An 18,454-nucleotide genomic window follows, 5' to 3' on the forward strand; every position below is an offset into this window, starting at 1 on the left:
GGGTAAATAAGAGCATTTTGCTTGTGTTTAGCAGCCAATTCCAGTGGTGAACACTTAGTGCAGTAGAATAAATCATCATATTTTAGGGTTGTTGTGAGAGTCTCATAGCTAATTGAGCTTGACATGTCTTTACTGCATCTTGTTTACAAAGCAGTTAGACTTAAATAAGCAACATAACTTGAAGCCATTACCCTGTAAAGCCAAACCTGACTGCTGAGATGTATCATATTCTGGATGGCTTCATGCATTTGAACTGTTATGTTCATTGGAAGGGTGGTAACGGTGGGCTTAAACTATATATATCTGTTGTGTTTGACTGTTTTTCTATCTCTGTATCTGTGCCCTCCTGATTTCCAGTTGGTTATACAACAGATGACCTGCAGTTTATGTGGCAGACAGGAGACCCTGTGCAAATGGATGCTATTGCTCTGCCACAGTTTGATATCCGACAAGAAGATATTACTTATGGAAACTGCACCAAATACTATGCAGGCACAGGTACTTTCATCGTTATGAAACAATATAAAGTGATAAGAAAGTTAAAAAGTTTTGACCATCCAAAGAAAGTAGTTACGCTCAGCTGACAGTAAAAATGTACAGTAGAAGTCTGAATGGGTATATTGAACTACTAAATTACTTTTTTTCCCTGCGCTGGCATCTGCGCTAAAATTCCGACTTTCTATGAACATTGTTTTAAGCAATATTAATTTTTTTTTTAAAAGAAAATTATCCTCAACCTAAAAGTATAGTCATATGGATATGTCTGCCATTAACTGTTGACTATCTCCCTCTTGGGAAGCCACCAAAAATCACAGTCACTGAGCAGACAGATGTATCAGATAACTTAGGACAAATTCAGAAATATTACAAATTTACTTAGTCATGACTGAAAGGTTACTCTGACTCTCCTCAAAGTAAACAAAGTAATAATATTAGCACACGCTGTAATTTGAAACATGGAGTGACTTTGAGTTGTCACAGTGCAAACTCCTCTCATTCATATTATTTCTATTTCATGATGTGTTATCAGTAGTCAAACCTAATGTTGACAAGTTTAAAGTAATTTAGAGTTTTAAAAGACAAACCACAGGGAAGGTTTTGCTCATGGTTAAATAAAATGTAAAGATAGAAAAAACAAACAAAAAAAAACCCCATTGAAATGTATTTAATTTTTTATGTGAATGTGTTCCCTGGGCCCAACACACCAACACAAGTCGCTGTTCAAACTAGGACACAGATGACTCTTCTCTTAGTATGCTGGCTAGCTTAGCATTAGCATGCTGTCTGTGCAGACTCTTGCAAAAAGCTGAAGTTGTATGACCGGCATAATGCAGCTTTTTCTGTCCTGGATCTATTTTTCACTTTACCATGAAAATCTCATCCATTTGTACAATAAGAATAAAAGTAATCTCTGAAGAATGTTTACAGGATTTTGAGAAATCTCTGCTATGAAGATTTAAGGCAGTTGTAAAGGCCAAAGTGGGGTGAATGTAGTACTAGCAAGGTGTAGCTAATAGGTTGTGCACTGAGTATAGTAAAAATAACAGTGGTAACATTCAGTTTTCCAAGAATCTTTTAATTATTTGGCTTCAATATGTCCATTACAGCCTATTATTTTAAACAATCACACGAAGGTGGTTTCTTAAGGAAGTTAACCAAGTTTTTTCTAAGTATGTTTTACCAAAAATTCTGATGTTATCATCAAATGGCCAAATGTACAACAAGGACTACACAGGATAAGATCTGTTTGTTCCCATTTGTCATGAGAATAATAATAATAAAAAAAAAGCTATTTACTATATAAATATGAAATAATAAAATTGTTTATTATTTCTAAAAATCAGATTTATCCCCAGGTGGTGATTTTATGTTTTTATCTGCTGTCTTGAACTGTGTTTGAAGCTAGCAAATTAGGTGTGCAGCATCAGTTATCATGACAGTGTGCCCTGCCAGAAGTGAACCACCTACTGGGTTATCCTTCTTGGTCCTAAATATTGAATTGCATTACAGGCCTCAGTACCCTTATATACAATTATGTGGTCCTTACTGAATATTGTTGCTAAGAGGTTTTTTCTTTTTTAAATGTGTCTAAATACCAGTGAAGGGTAGCAGACAGCTTGTAAAAGTTGTCATTTTCCAGGCTGCTTGCCGAACTAAGAATAATAACTAATCCTGTAATAAAAGAAGTAAAACTGCAAAAAAGAAAAAGGTAATGGTACTGTGGTATACACTCATGCAGACTTATGTGAGTACAAAATGAATTCACAATGAAATGGAAAAATCTCTATCAGCCAACAGAGCTGGTATGACCTCAATGCTCTCACACTTGGGGAGGCACACTGCTGGCGATGAGTCAGGCTTTTAACTGGTTGCCATGGCTACCTGGCCAGACACAAAGATCACCTCTGTCTACGACTGGTTCAAGCCTGCTTGGCGACACAGGCGGCTCTTATATGCTGTATAAAAGCTCCAGAGATCCCTGAGCTAGTTAAATATTACTTCAGCCCACCCACTCTACCATCCCATTAGACCGACTAACTAGGCTCTATATTCAGAAACAAAAGGCTCCTGAAAAGGTCTGAATCTTATGGATTCTTATTCCTCAGGCTTACTAATGATGGCTTTACTTCCAACAGGAATGAGTGATTGAAAAATAGATAAGTTATTAGTAGGAATGTATATAGTACTTTCAAGCAAAATCACTTAAAAAAAAGAGAAAATGGAAGTGCCAATTCTAACAGTAATAACTCAAAGGATTTGGGGCAGGTTCAGACATCCTACACATTTGGCACATTCACAGTAGGAAGCAGTATTTTCTGATGTGCGACCTTGAGTGCTCAAATAAGTCTCAGCTTTAACAAAGTTATGTGAAATTATATTAAAGCCTATTGGCTGTTGTCTTCTCTTTTTGCTTTCTCCATGACAAATGATGCACACTACTGCAGTTTGCTTTTCTCTTTGGCCAAAGGACGAAGTAGAGTGCATAAAGAACTTACCTTACCTCCTAATGCCTAATGTGGCTTTTATAGACCGTTCAGTGAAGTGCCAGTTCTCTCACCTGCTCTGTTTCAGTTAAGGGACTGGATGCTCTGAAGACCACATTTCAACCAATACGTAACATTTTATTTTTTCTTATTGATCTTAAAACTACTGCTGGCTATTGTCTCTAATTAATTATGCTTTATGGGAAAAGGTAAGGTGGAGCATGGGCTTCATATAGTGCCATTTCTCTGAATTGGGACACATAAATCATGTGCATGAAGGCACTGCCAGTGCCATCAAGCACATGCCTACTTAACTACCTTAGCTATGTTTTGATGAAATCATGTTTTGATATGTGACCATTGTTTCCATTGTCATGCAGGGTACTACACTTGTGTAGAGGTTATCTTCACCCTAAGGCGACAGGTTGGCTTCTACATGATGGGTGTTTATGCCCCTACGCTGCTCATCGTAGTCCTTTCATGGCTTTCCTTCTGGATTAACCCTGACGCAAGTGCTGCCAGGGTTCCTTTGGGTATGGATTACTTGATAAGTTTCACCGATCTTTATCAGTACACATTGTCTGTGAACTATTTCTTGTGCTTCCATCCAGGGATAAGTGCATAATTAGATCAAAAAGAGTGATGGGTGAGAGTGTTTTTTTTTTTTTTTATTGGAGGAATTAGACATTTAAACTACTGTCTAAAAGGATTTCTATTGGGCAAAAGGCTATAGTAAATAAATAGAAACCACTCTAAAGTATTTGGATGTTTGTATGGATCACTGACTTATCCATCACTTTGACACCATGAAGGACTTATCTGTTGAGGTTGGTGTCATAGCCATCGTTTTTCTGTATGTGACAAATCATTGAATGTCGCTGTAATTGACAGATGGGACCCATGAAGCAAGAACCCTTGTCCAGTGTAAGCTAAATACACATGAATCAGAGCTGAGAGCTTAAACCCATGTTTAAGACCAATAACTGCCCCCTTTGCTGGTTAGCCAGTTGGTTTATGCCTAATTGTCATAACTTTGGTTTCTCTTTGCTGTTATGTTTAAAATCTAAAACATTCATCCACTCAAGCTATTTTTCCCATTAGACAAGAAGCTGATTCCTATAAACATCCACTGATAAAATGCCTTTTGTTAAATTTTAGCTTATTATCGCTGGAGGCAAGGCCAGGCTCTTGTCTTTCACTTAAATTCTTATGTTATTCTGTGCAGTCAATAAAGTGTTACGGAGACAGTGGGAATGCAGAAGCTACTTGAGCTGGCCAACAGGGCACACCTGATCCCTATTAACCAAAGTAATGAAGGAGTGTGCTGAAGCACACAGGTGCTGTTTTTTTTCCAAATTAAAGAAGCACACGTTGTATCAAGCCTGAGGGAGGTTCAGGTAGATTACTAGAGTGTTAGAACGAGCCCCAAGGGAAGTGACAAGGATTGTCTGGTACTGGTAGTACTTAGATTATAGTGTGACTTTGTATATGTACTGCATAAATCACAGGACCCAGATGAACAATATCTAGTGGCCCTTTTTATAACACTGATTGTTGACACAATTTGTCTTTCGCTTAGGCCTGTATGTTGGAAAAAGGAACTAGGTTAATATATTCTAAGCACAGGCTGGCACCACTGGCTAATATGAAGTTGTCAGTTCTTTTAAACAGTCGGTTTCATAAGTTTCCTCAGCTAAAACACACTCTTCTCATAGCATCATTATAGGGTTTTTTTTTTAATTTCTTTGTCTTGCCCCGTGGATGCCCTTCTGTCTTGTGTCTCTACTTAATGGATGTCCTCAAAACATGTGACACCTGGAACTGATTAACTAACCTGGTCAAATTGTAGCTTAATTTAACGTCTGATGTGGTATGGTACAACACATAACAGTGATAAACTTACCACTCAAATGCTCCAAATCACAGGCTCCACTGTGATTTTTCACATTCAGTTTAATGAAATAGCTGAATAAGTAATTCGGCTATTTCAGAGAAGGCCATCTCTGAATGATGTTACAACTTGAAATTCAAGTCCTGAATGTAAAAATACTCAGATAAAGACACTACTACTGTCACATGAATGAATGTAGTGAACTAACAATTTTAACACTATTTTTACAGCAGATATATTTCAAGTATGTCTTACATGTACCAAATATAAACGTTTTGGCACACCCTTATGTGTTCAGATTAATTAGAAAAATGCCTCAAGCAAGGTTATATATCACTGTATAGATGTTATATTTGCCTATTTCTTATAGATGTTTATGCATTATCTTTCCTTCATATGCTGTAAATGCTTATACTACACTTTACAAACACTACACTTTTCAGAATTGACAGAGTATTTGTAGATCTTGTGCTGGCTTGAGAAAAAAAATCTTTCCATTTGCTTGTCCCCCTCCTTCATAATTCAACCTGTGTGTAATATGTCTGTGTCACCCACACCCAGTGTCACACTGGCACGTCTGTGTGTGTGTGTTCAGGGCTGCACAGATAAGATAATCCATTGTTATCCCACTTCAGTCTTCCACTGCTTCCTTTTTTCCATCCTCCCTCCAGTTGTTTATCACCACTTTCATTCCATCATCACTCCAACTCCTCCTGGAAGCCTCCCCTGACTTCTCTCTAAATGGGATCAGTCCAGGTCAGTTAGCACCCAGGTGTGGGAATACTCTCATTTATAGCTCTGTGCTGTGTGTGTGTGTGTGTGTGTGTGTGTGTCTATGTGTGTGTGTGTGTGTACATGTGGATATACTGTATGTGTCCATGTGCTCATTGAACTGAGGTGTGTGTTTTTATGTTTAAACAGCATGTATTCTTGCCGTATAGGGAGTGTGAACAGATGTAACAATATAACTTGGTTTGCCATGACACAACAGAAATTTTCTGTACAGTATGTTGTTCCTGTTTTTCATTCTCATATAGCCCACGTTTGTTTTTTTTTCACTGATGAACAAGACACCAATATTGCCACTTTCATATTTCTCTCTGTTCATATAGGTAGGCTTCCACGATTCTGTAATTAAAGTTTATTCCAGTGAGAAAGAAGCAATTTGTTTAGAAATCCTGAACCCAGTATGAACATTTTGTTGATGAGTGACCCATATGAGGCCTGGAGGCAAAACCTAGTAACTATTTGTGTGTTTTATTGTGTCCCTGAAGCAGCACTATTATTTGAAAAAAAATTGTGCAAAGCTCTTTGTCAGTTGTTAGAACACCCTCTAAAGGCTGGCTGTAATTATTTGTGCTGTATCCTGTAGTGATGGGATTTCCGGCTCTTTTTAGAGAACAGCTCTTTCAGCTCGGCTCACTAAAAAGAGCCGGCTCTTTCGGCTCCCAACCGGCTCTTCAGGTTTTTTTCTTGCTTTAATGACTTAATTATCAACAACAATATAAAATTATGCACAAAAGGAATTAGTAATGTGAAAAAACGTGGTATTCTTTATGTATGTTTATGTATAAATATTTATGGGGGCCCCTAGAGATGAAACACGTACAAACTCCAAAACACATTTCTAGCGTTAACTGAACTTCCAAAACAGAGCTACCTAGATCACTTAAATTACACAATCGAATTCATATGTCTATTGTTTTTGTATTAATACACAAACACTCATATATGGTAAATGGTAAATGGCCTGTATTTATATAGCGCTTTACTAGTCCCTAAGGACCCCAAAGCGCTTTACATATCCAGTCATCCACCCATTCACACACACATTCACACACTGGTGATGGCAAGCTACATTGTAGCCACAGCCACCCTGGGGCGCACTGACAGAGGCGAGGCTGCCGGACACTGGCGCCACCGGGCCCTCTGACCACCACCAGTAGGCAACGGGTGAAGTGTCTTGCCCAAGGACACAACGACCGAGACTGTCCAAGCCGGGGCTCGAACCGGCAACCTTCCGATTACAAGGTGAACTCCCAACTCTTGAGCCACGATCGCCCCCATATATATATGTATATATATATATATATATATATATGTATGTGTGTGTGTGTGTGTGTGTGTGTGTGTGTGTGTGTGTGTATTCGAATAATTAAAAAAAAAAAAACTTCATTTACCTGTTACTACCACACACCCAATCCAATTGTTGGTACTTCCTGGCTTGTGTAGTAGCCACTAGGTAACAAAAGCTCAACACGGCCCCTAGCATCCTGGAGCACTTCCGTTGTGTTTTGGAGTTTGTACGTGTTTTGTCTTTAAAGGCCACTGTAAATATACTTTTATTTATTCACTCCACATAAAATGTAATAAATAAATTATAAAATACAGAAACCAACTATTTACATTTCATACATTTCAACTTTTAACTACTTAAATTTTCAGCTTTTTCCTTTTAAACAAATTTAAAGTGAAACAACACAAAACACTGCAAACCACAACGCAATAAATTAAAATATGGGGGGAAAAAAAGAGGGGGGGGGGAGAACGCCCAGATCTTTAATTAAGGGAAAGGTTGGCATTTAGAAATATTAATATCACACTCAACTGACTGCGTTTTATCTTCCCATTGCACTGATGGGTGGACAGTTCTTAGGTGTATGTGCATGTTGTTTGTGGAGCCGGCTCTATATGATATCCTTTTCTTGTAGACTACACTCTGCCTTTGTTTTGTCACTAAGATTGAAATGGTTCCAGACTTTGCTTCTTTTCTTGGTGTCACTCATTTTCTTTACTGTACCTTTCCAATGTGACGGTGTTGTCTCTTGTTGTTGCTCCCGGCTCTCTTTCTTTCCCTCTCCCTCCTGCTCTTGTTGTGTGCTACTGCTGTTGCGAATGTAACTACCGCCCCCTCAACTCAGCGCTGAGCAGAGGGGGAAGGGGCGCAAACGCAAGGCTCTGTTTGCCGTCTCTGCTCAGCGCAAACACAAGGGTGACTTGCAGCGTGAAGCGAAAAACAAAAAACCCACGGCTCGCATCGTTCACGTCAAAGATCCGGCTCTAAGAGCCATTTCGTTCGCGACCGACCCATCACTAGTATCCTGTAAGGATGCTTTGGTGCTTTGCAAAGGAATCTCCAACCTGTAAAAATGATTTAAAAATGCTATTTCATTAAAGGCTATTTGAGCTCTTGGAAATGTCCTAATAAATGAGGTAACTCTGACATTCTAAAAGCTTTTTTGCAGATTAGTGTATTACTAAATGAATTTTTAATTTTTTTATTCATTAAAGATGAAACGTATTAGTGTTCCCTCCTCAGCCGTAAGTTAATCAAATGCTTAACCTCTGTGATAAATAAATATTTTTGCTATACAGGGATGAAGGTTTTATGTTTTGATTACTAGCTGTTTTCACAGGGACTAAAATGTGCACATATCTCTCAATATAAAAAACAAAAAAATACCTCATCTGACTATAATGACTGACAAGGTCTCTTGTTATAACTCTCCATACAGGCATCCTCTCAGTGCTCTCTTTGTCCTCTGAGTGTACCTCCTTGGCCTCAGAGCTGCCTAAAGTATCCTACGTCAAGGCTATCGACATCTGGCTCATTGCTTGCCTGCTGTTTGGTTTCGCCTCGCTGGTGGAGTATGCCGTGGTTCAAGTGATGCTCAACAGCCCAAAACGCATTGAGGCAGAGAAGGCAAAGATAGCATCCAAAGAGAAGGCTGCAGGAAAGAGCCCTGCTGCCCGGAACAACACGGTCAACGGAACCGGAGGGACACCGCTTCACGTCAGCACCTTGCATGTCAGTATATTTGGTTTTTGATAATTTGAGTGTGTTTGTATCTGTAAGTCACCTCTAAGTAGCCTTCTTATGAGAGTTTGCATGTAGTATAACAGGAGCAATTCAAATGAAAATGCACCAGAGGACACATGCTTTGCATATGGTGCTCAAACTAGTGGAATCCATTTTTTGCAGTCCATTTTAGATCTTTTATCATGATCATCAACAGCTTTTACTTTTCAGAGTTTCAACTTTGCATATGCGTAGTATAATTTCAATGTCACCATTTCTTGTCCATCTATATGAGGGCAGTTGGTATAGGCGTGGCCACATTATGCATAAAAATATATGCCTATGTTTGGAACACAGAAACTCAAAACGCAAAACCTTTTGTCTTCAAATACAAGTAGAAAAAAAGCAATTTTTTGACACATCAAAAGCTTAAAATTCCCCATTGAAAGGCATTTAAAACCTCTGATTTTGTTCTTTATCCACTTATATCTATTTAGTTTTTGCTAAAGAATATTTGGACATGGAGGCATAAACCAAAACATCTTTACATTGCCTGAAACCCTAAATAAGAACTCATACATTAGGCATAAATATTTGCATCATCCATCAAGATAACATCGAGGGTATTTATGTTATGTGGGACTTGATTTCAGTTGCATTTTGCTTAATGAGAGCACAGATGCTTGTGTAATCAATAATGATGATATCCATAACGACCTCTTTGGGTTTTGATGCCCCAGTTAATCACCAAAACATTTTAACGATGGTGCATTTTTGTTGTTGAGTGACTGTTGAGTGTTTGGATGCCTGTGTATAGTTTTTTTGCTTTTATGTAACTCCCAAACCACATCAACAACCAGATCCAGTATCTGATAGGAATATTACGGCACTGAGAAAAGGGAAATCCAGTCATTAATAATTGGCATTGTGTCTGACATACACATACGCACAGCTTGGTCAGGGCTCAAGTCTGACACTTACATGCACAGGGAGGATGTTGCATGGGTCTTCCGATTGTATGCCCTAATTGCAATTAATTTACCTCTGAGTCTATGTTAGTCCGAACCACATTTGGTCTGAGAGGATTACATTATTCCATTGAGGTTTAATAGGTTTTCTTGTCAAAACCAAATCAAAATAATGAAGCTTTAATGAGCTTAATGACTTCAGTGAATAAGCATCCTTAGTCTGATTAGATCCTGTTCACCCCGCAGGCCTTTAGGGAAGTCGATGAAAGGGATTTTTTTTGGATGACATTAACTTAAGTCCTCCTGCAGATTGTTTTGTGTAAGCACAGGTTGTGATAACATGTAGAGGCTGTAGAGGAGTCACAAGAACCTAGATGAGAGAACAGCCATATTAGGCAAAATTTCATAAAACAAAGCAAGTCTAGTTTTGGCTCCAAAGATATTTTTTCCTCTTAAAATAGCCGTAGCTTTGATTTAGCATCAGAGTTCTATCCAAGTTTCAAGATCAAACAGCTCTTTTACAACATTTTCAAAGGGTAGTCTGTTTCCAATTGAGTCCAGCTATCTTGCATAGCCTCATTTCAATGCTCCTTTCAGTTTGGAGAAAAACCTCCATACAGAATCAATATGACATCATCACTACTGTAAAGAAACAGAACACTTTTTAATGTGTCAAAGAGTAGTTAGAGCAAGTGTGGCATTCAGTTTCCTTTTGCCATAATAAGAGGTTTAAAAATGGCAGTCAAAAATGTTTCTATATGCTGTTTTGTGCTGCTTGGTTCGCAAGAAAGGTATCTATACAAAGTACAGACGTGATGGAAAAGGGTTTCAGTTGTAAACCCTCATGCAGTCTTAGTCTGATAAAGATAAATTCCAACTTGCAGAAAAATGAATGTGTCTGTATTTGTGTATTAGAAAATACTCTTATATCTTATGTGATGTTGTTGGGTACACTTACCTTCATAATTTATTGGACAAAGACACATTTTTGCAGTTCTGCTTCTATACGCCACCACAGGGGATTTTAAATCAAGCAATTCGGATGTGATTGAAGTGCAGACTTTTGGCTGTAATTCAGTGGGTTTAACAACAAATTTGGATCAAGTCTTTAGGAATTACAGACATTTGTATACATAGTCTCCTGTTTTTAGGGCTTACTAATAAGCAGTTTTGTGGCCAGACCAGGCCCATTCCCTCATTATTTCATGACAAATGAAGCATATACAATGTGCTGGTATTAGGGGTGCAACGATACACAAAATTCACGGTTCGGTTCGGTTCGATACTTTGGTGTCACGGTTCGATATTTTTTCGATACAAAAAAAAAATGTTCATGCCTTTTTAATTTGTCATTTATTAAAATTATAAATATATATTTTAACACAAAAGTACAGTTTTTAAATTTAACCCTAACCCTTGTGCGTGTTGTTTTTTAGCTCGTCATATTGCAGCCACAGAAATTCTTTTGTCCATGAAACCATAAAGCTGCACTTTCTTTTTGCCTTATAGTCTGATTTGTCATAACTTCTCCGTTTTGTGGTAAGCTTTTCTTTGGCTGTCACTTCTTCACCCTGACCTGTCTTATTTGGCTCAGCAGAACTAAAATATATATCTGTCTGTGAAGGTTCTCAATCATCCAGGTCATCGTAGTGAAATATATATCCTGCCGCACTCACATAAGCTCAGCGATTCTCTGCGCGATCAACCTCTCACATGTTTAAGCTGCGGGAGATTTCACTTGTCATGTTTGCATAGTAAGCTAACAATTAATAAGACGATGTCAGAGGAATTGGTGCACAAATTATCATCACTCACAGATCAGTGCTGTCGCTCTCTATACACAGTTCGCACGATTGCAAAGTGAAAGCAAAAAAACAAGCGCAAATTCAAACGCGATTTCAATATGTCACATATTGACAGTGGCTCACCGATGCCAATGACATAATTACCCAGCTACATTTCTGAAAGAATGCAAAAGCATTGACATATATTTTTCCTTCCTACAATAGCCCGACAGGCAGGGGAGAGATAGCCCCGGGACGTCGGGCTAGCGATATTGCGAGCCCTGTATCTGATTGAGGAATCACTCATCTTTGGAAAAGAGAGTTTATTACAGAGAAATGTCTCTTTCCAAAATAAAAGCTATACTATCCGTTTCTTCTGGGCTATATTCTCAGCAGCATATTAAACATATCAGGTCTCCATAAGGAGAATCCTGTGCTAACAGCTGTCTAAATGACTCGGCTAAAGTTTGTAGCATGCATGCTTGTTTTTGTCTTTGCACTAGGATGATGTCGGTGTAAATGTGCAGTCATATTCGTTGTGTTCCCACTAGTGCTTTCAGGTTAATCTCGTTGAAATAACCTTAACGCCACAACACGGCAAATCTCCGTTAACGAGCTACCCTATACAGAGGGGCTAGACGGCCAACACGTTAACGAGCTAACTGCGCTAACACACTAGCTCCCACTCATGTAATTGAGCATTGCATGGCACATCCAACATACTGTTTTACTTTAGTCCATGACTCGCTTACCTTCAGGGTCATGCGTCACATGAAAACCAAAATAATTCCAAACGCCAGATCTGAATGAGGGTGGGGAGGTCCACTTCTGTCTCGCTAGCTTGCCCTGCGCTCTTCCTTCTGACCATCCTGTCTGTGTTGAGTGCTCAGTGAATCTGCGTTCGACTACTCCGCCTAGGCTGCACTCTCGAGCCTAGGCGGAGTAGTCAAATGCAGATTCACTGAGCGCTCAACACAGACAGCATCGTCAGAAGGAAAGTTGATAAAATAAATTACAAATTTTGTATTGTTCTTTTTTTTTCTCCCCTTTGGTTTTCTTTCTTTCTCTCCCCCTCTTTCTTTCATTCTTTCCCCCGTCCTATCCCACAGTCATGTCTGTCCCGTTTGCAACTGAAAATAAAATAAATTCATAATTATAATAAAGGTCAATCAAATGGACCAATATGATGATCCACTTAAAATAAATCCTCTTGGCATCTTTCTTGGCCTCAAGACAACAATTCTGATGGCTATAGATCCAAACGGGACACAAAAAAAAAAAAAAAAAAAAAATTGAAAAAAAAAATTTGAAAAATTTTTTATTGTTCGATACATATGCGTACCGAACCGAAAGCACTGTATCGAACGGTTCAATATCGATACGAATATCGTTGCACCCCTAGCTGGTATAGACTGATCAGCTCCATTATAACTGCTCCTGTGCATTGTTCGCTGGGAAAGGCCACTTCCACTCAGGGTGTGCTTGGCTTGCAGCCGTGCTTCAGCATCGAAATAAATGGCAGGACTCTGGGTTTCCTGGTGGAGCATGTTTTTGGCTCAAGTGACTGGATGTAATAGAAAACACTTTTGGCAGCTACTAAACAAGTAGAGAATGACTGATTGTGCAGCAAGAGGTAAGTGACAGGCATGAGGAAAGATGTGCAGAACTTAAACTAAAGTAGCAGATGAGTTCTGTCTGCTCTAATAACTTAACTTTGGTCAACATGGGAATAGTGTTCCAGTGTGAACTTTGCAGCTAACCATCCTTATTTAATTTCTACCAAGCTACAATACACTACAGTGCAGAATAACGCAGTAGAGGTATGGTTTCATTGGTTTAAAGTCTTAAATTAACTGAAGAACTTGCTGTACAGGTGGAATAATCTTGGGGCCACTGATAAAGCTACAAGCCTTTATGGATTGTAAAGTCAGTCTGTTGCTCACTCAACCAGTTTTGAACCACTTTGCTGTGGCTACTCTGCCTTAGAGGCTGCCCGTAGTGCTTTCGGAATATTACTCTAATCTTATCATGGCTCAGATGTTTCACACAGATAAGCGTATTTTTAGACAGAAATGATGCAGAATTCAATAATCAAGTCGGTCTGTGTCTGTGTGTGCTTTTGTCCACCCAGGTTGCTGAGACCCGCTGCAAGAAGGTATGCACCTCTAAATCAGACCTGAGGACCAATGATTTCAGCATTGTGGGTTCACTCCCACGGGACTTTGAACTGTCAAACTTTGACTGCTACGGGAAGGCCATCAATACTGGTTCTGGTCTCGGCAAATCCCAAGCAAAGAACAACAAGAAACCTCCTCCCCCAAAGCCGGTCATCCCCTCTGCTGCCAAAAGAGTTGACCTGTACTCGAGAGCTCTCTTCCCTTTCTCCTTCCTCTTCTTTAATGTGATTTACTGGTCTATATATTTGTGATTATCTTCAAATGATCTTGTATTATCCACAAAGACTGATTAAGAAATAAACTGTAGTCGCGCAGATCGATTGATGATGCTTATGGATTTATTAATTTATTTGTTTGATTAATTTTTGCCATTGCCCAGTGGGAGTATGCTCGCAAGTTTAATACGTTTAAACGTTTTATTTAAGCTTTAATGCAACGTGCAACATTATAATTACCTTGCATGTTAAAATAATGCATGTATATGAAAACAAAGTATAAAAAAATATATGTATAGAATATATATTTAATATATTTATTTAATATTATTTTGATTTGCTCTTGAGAAGATATGTGGATGCGAAACACTCTATTCCTGCTCAGACGGCCATGTGACACTGCCACTCCTCCAGCAAATGTAATATTTGACACTTTTATTGTGTGTAAATGGATCACTACTGAACTGGGACCATATGTTTGTGAAATACACAAGCAAAGAAAAATAAATGAACAAGCAACTTTTCACCATTTAATGTGATTAAATTAAACAAAGATTTAAACCGAGAACTGTTTTTCATTCATTGCTATGCTCCAAATATTCATCTTCTTTACCTTTCTTTTTTTACTTGTTTGTTGATTCTTACTCAGCCTACAGCTGGTTAACATATATTGCTAACAATAAGACAAAAACGGTCTATATTTACAACATTTTCCCTTCTGCACTGTCCATATGCATTCGGAACATCATGCGACATCTGTTTCTTCACCTAGGCTTGACCTCTCCTAATCTGCTAAACCAGCCATCAATTATTCATGAAAACCTGCTTTGAAAATGACCCCAGACCATCACTGTGAGACTTCTCGTATGAAATCTGTCTCTGGCTTAATGAAGCAAGATAAATGCTGACCTCATGTCATGACAATAGGGTCATATTAATGAAGTTTGAAGTCATTTAGGGCAGGTTTGCTCATGTAACGGAACAGTTAAAGTGTTATTTGCCCTGATCTCCTGTTTTTCTTTTGTTCTTTTTTGATTTCACTACATGACAAAAACATTTTTTTTCTTCTTCTGCAGCTGCCATGGTTACAGACAGACTACAAAAATCAACCTATGACACAGAATGGTAGTCAGACTGAGACGGGGAAAAACAGTATTTGAAGCTTCTAAAATAACATTTAAAAGCATATAAAGTATGACTCATAAGAAAAGTATATATTTTACTGATTACATATTTGAGGTTAGTTTTAATAGCTCTGTAGACTCTTTCCAGGTCTCGCTGAATCACAAATGAAAAAGATTTTGCATTGCAGTGCCCCCCAATGGCGGCATCTAGATTTCTTTTAAGTGATGAGTCGATAAAATGCTCTCCTGGGAGAAAAACAGATGCAATGCCAGGTTTTGCACTAGAGTACTGGTATCACTTTAAGACAAAGAGTTGGATTTCCACTCTATATTTAAATACATATGAAATGCTACATGACATTTGCTTGGAAAGTTTATTTTTCTTCAGTTTTGTAAATAATCCAAGATTATCAGACATTTTAAACCTTTGAAGCGTTTTAGCACTGAATTGTCTTTATAAGCAGTACACATTGCAGCTGCTAGCTGAGGCTTTTATCTGCTCCAAAAATAAACATAATGATACATCTGCTAATAGGCTACCAGCAGTGGAAGCAATAAAAACAAAAAGATTAATGATGTCATTTATAGCACCGCAACAGTAGATGCAGCTCTTGTTACAGGTGTGACTCATCTGTCTGTGGTTTTGCGAGTGTGTGTGTGTTTATCTGTGTGTCTGTGTGTGTACTTGTGCTCCACCCCCACAACCCAGCACCCTGCTAGTAACACAGTGCAGTAACCTATATCACGCAGGGTGCTTTCTAATCCAACATGACCTCTCGCCAGGCACCCACCCAAGGCACCAATACAAGCACCATGACAGTCAGGCAATGATTAGTGGAGGAAGAGTTTGGGAGAAGAGGCCACAAGGCTTATTGGAAGCTCATTTACTTTAAACAAGGTTTTCACACATGAGTGTTGTGCTTTTAGAACCTTTCCCTAGGCACTGAAATAAAGAAATAAAGTCTAGACAATGATTTTCTTGTCAGGAAATTTATACCATTGCGTAACATTATTACCACAAAAAAAAAAAAAATTATTCAAAAGACCATATCGTGCAAAGAGTGCCATGTTGTAATATTTCAGTAACTATCACATCTATCAGCAAATAAAGTACATTCTGTTTACTTTTACTTTTTTCTCATGTTTGCACACTGTCATTGGGAATGTTTTATCTGAAACCGAAGACATAATGGAGTATTTTTTTCCCCAAAGACCAAAACAGATTTTGGGTCAGCTACAATTTTCCACTACCTCACCCTTCACAGGTACCATAGCTGTCTGGGTTTTGGCAGTACCTTGAATACGGACGGTTAGGAAGTGTGGAGGATGCCATTTCCTGTCAGAGCTCAAAGTGGCTAAAAGCTTAGTTCCAGCCAGACTAAAAAAATCTGTAAAACAGCCACGACCATGGGTCCCATCATTAAAGTTAGTTCTGCACAAGAGCAAAAAAGAGTGAGGAAAGACAGGGATGAAATACTGTCATCAAGTCAAAAAAGGCTGCACCTGGAAGAAATAGAGGGTAAGAAACAGTAAAAGCAGAAATTGAAGGATAGTAAAAGCTGATGAATAAAATAGTGAACTAGAGATTATAAAAGAAGCTAGACAATTAATTCCTTTAAAATAAAAATGTGGAGTCATCAGTTTTATCCAGCTCAGGAATCATGAAGCATCTTATTATTTTTAAGCATTTGGACTTGCAATTGTAATTAAATTTACATATCACTTACATTTTAATTGTGTATGAATGACTATATTATAATAAAACAGGTGTTTAGGCAGAACTATGTAAACCAGTTAGGTAGAAAGGAACACAGAATCCCATGAGTAACATAATGGTATCATTAAATGATTAATTTAATGTAATGAATGACATCTTAATCTTAACCTTCAGCTTTTCACCTCATTTAAAACCATAATGCAACAGCCTTAAATGCATATGCAAAATGTGCATGAAGTAATATGCTATGTAGCTGAAAGACAAACAAACAAACATACATCAGACATGGTCTTAAGAGTTTGAAAATGGAAGGCAGTTGCCATATCTTTTCAAGCTCTTAACACTACCATGACAACCTACAGAGACATGCATCAGACATGATTTAGTTAGGAGAGACAGCTAGAAACCATTATAAACTTGCTTCTCTTTGAATGCAGTGTGGAGTTAGTTGTTTCGTTACGGGAACAATCCACATCAAAGATCACTTTAAGTCTACCAGTAAAAGCAGCATTTTTAACTGTTTGGCCTGAAAACAGACTCATTAAAACAAAAATAAAGGGAACCCTGAAGACAAGATGACACCAAATACTAATAAATTCCTTAACAGTGTCAGTGTCTAACAGTGTCATATATTCATATGATTATTATTTTTTTATTTAGGTATTATTGAAGCATCTTCCTAAATGCTTTAAAGCTCAACACTTCACATTTTTCCTTAGTTTAAGTATATAATTTCTGCCACACAATTTCTCACACATGAAATATGATTCATAACTAAAGGAAACATTTTAATTACAGTATTGTACAAATGTCTTGAGTCACCACTCATTGCTTTGCTGGAGTCCGATATTAAAGTAGTCTTGAGCAATATTTTTTCAGGCTTTTTGGAGGTCTTTCAAAGTTTTGAAATTTGGACATCTGCTGCTGCTTCCACACATTTTTATTTGGCCATTTTAAGAAGAATGTTTGTTTGTTAACCCACGTAACCTGGACCTATGAATCATCCAAGCATAAAAAGGCACCTAACTAAAGGAGAGAACCAGTGACATATCAGACAACTCAGTAAAGCACTAGTTTTAAATTGCATTTTTAGTTACTGGTGCATACGCATATAATTTCTTCCCATTTCTTCAACCAAATCTATGAAACAAATGACAAAACTAACATTGACATGCATTTGCACCAACAAGGTGATTCCCAAAGCTATTAGCTGAAAATGTGGCATATCTTGGCATTGTGTCATTATAAAATATACGGAAAGTGGAGAAATAAAGGATTAAAGACCTTAAAAGTTGGTCATACCAAATACTGACTTTCAATCGCTCTGTTTTTGTCTTCTGTACTGTACTTTCATGTGTGAATGTACACATTCTAATAAATCACTGAACCTCATTTTCCTACAAAATACAAAGAGATGGGAGTAACTCAAGACTTTAGAACTACACTGTATTTTCTCTTACAAAACACAGTTTTTATATATTACATAATATTACTTACATAAGGACTAAGTGGGTTTTAGAAACTTTCATATGATTCAAGGAAAAGTATTTTAGAGGCCATGTTGTAAATGCATACGTGTAAAGATTGATTGAATGCTATCGATGCAAGCATAGGCAGTCAGAGTGTCCAGTCTCAGCACTCTCCCTGACCTTGGGACCGATCCCTGCAGGTTTAACTCCCCAAAATAATTCTAATAGCAGGATATGCTTGGCTTAGCAACTTCTGTGTGACCAAAGGCCTTGTTTTGTATTCACATCACCTCTTTACTGTATGCACAAACAGCCCTGAAGTCAGT

At 38.0% G+C, this 18,454-nt stretch overlaps 1 protein-coding gene and 1 long non-coding RNA gene across 2 annotated transcripts in view; one reads left to right on the forward strand and one right to left on the reverse strand.

Annotated features, from left to right (window-relative positions):
• glrbb (glycine receptor, beta b) overlaps positions 1-13,877 on the forward strand; it is a 30,575-nt gene extending 16,698 nt beyond the window's left edge. Inside the window, exons 7-10 of the mRNA XM_085415877.1 lie at positions 358-498; positions 3,365-3,517; positions 8,391-8,683; positions 13,558-13,877. Of these exons, the coding sequence (XP_085272003.1) occupies positions 358-498; positions 3,365-3,517; positions 8,391-8,683; positions 13,558-13,854 (884 nt within the window). The 3' untranslated portion in view covers positions 13,855-13,877. The remainder of the gene's footprint in view (positions 1-357; positions 499-3,364; positions 3,518-8,390; positions 8,684-13,557) is intronic.
• Positions 1-18,454, reverse strand: part of LOC146676873 (uncharacterized) — a 313,285-nt gene that overhangs the window by 130,309 nt on the left and 164,522 nt on the right. The window lies entirely within an intron of this gene.

This window comes from Rhamphochromis longiceps, linkage group LG2, assembly GCF_057381845.1.
Source record: "Rhamphochromis longiceps isolate RC_006_pf linkage group LG2, R_longiceps_female_GT1.1, whole genome shotgun sequence".
NCBI classification, from domain to species: domain Eukaryota; kingdom Metazoa; phylum Chordata; class Actinopteri; order Cichliformes; family Cichlidae; genus Rhamphochromis; species Rhamphochromis longiceps.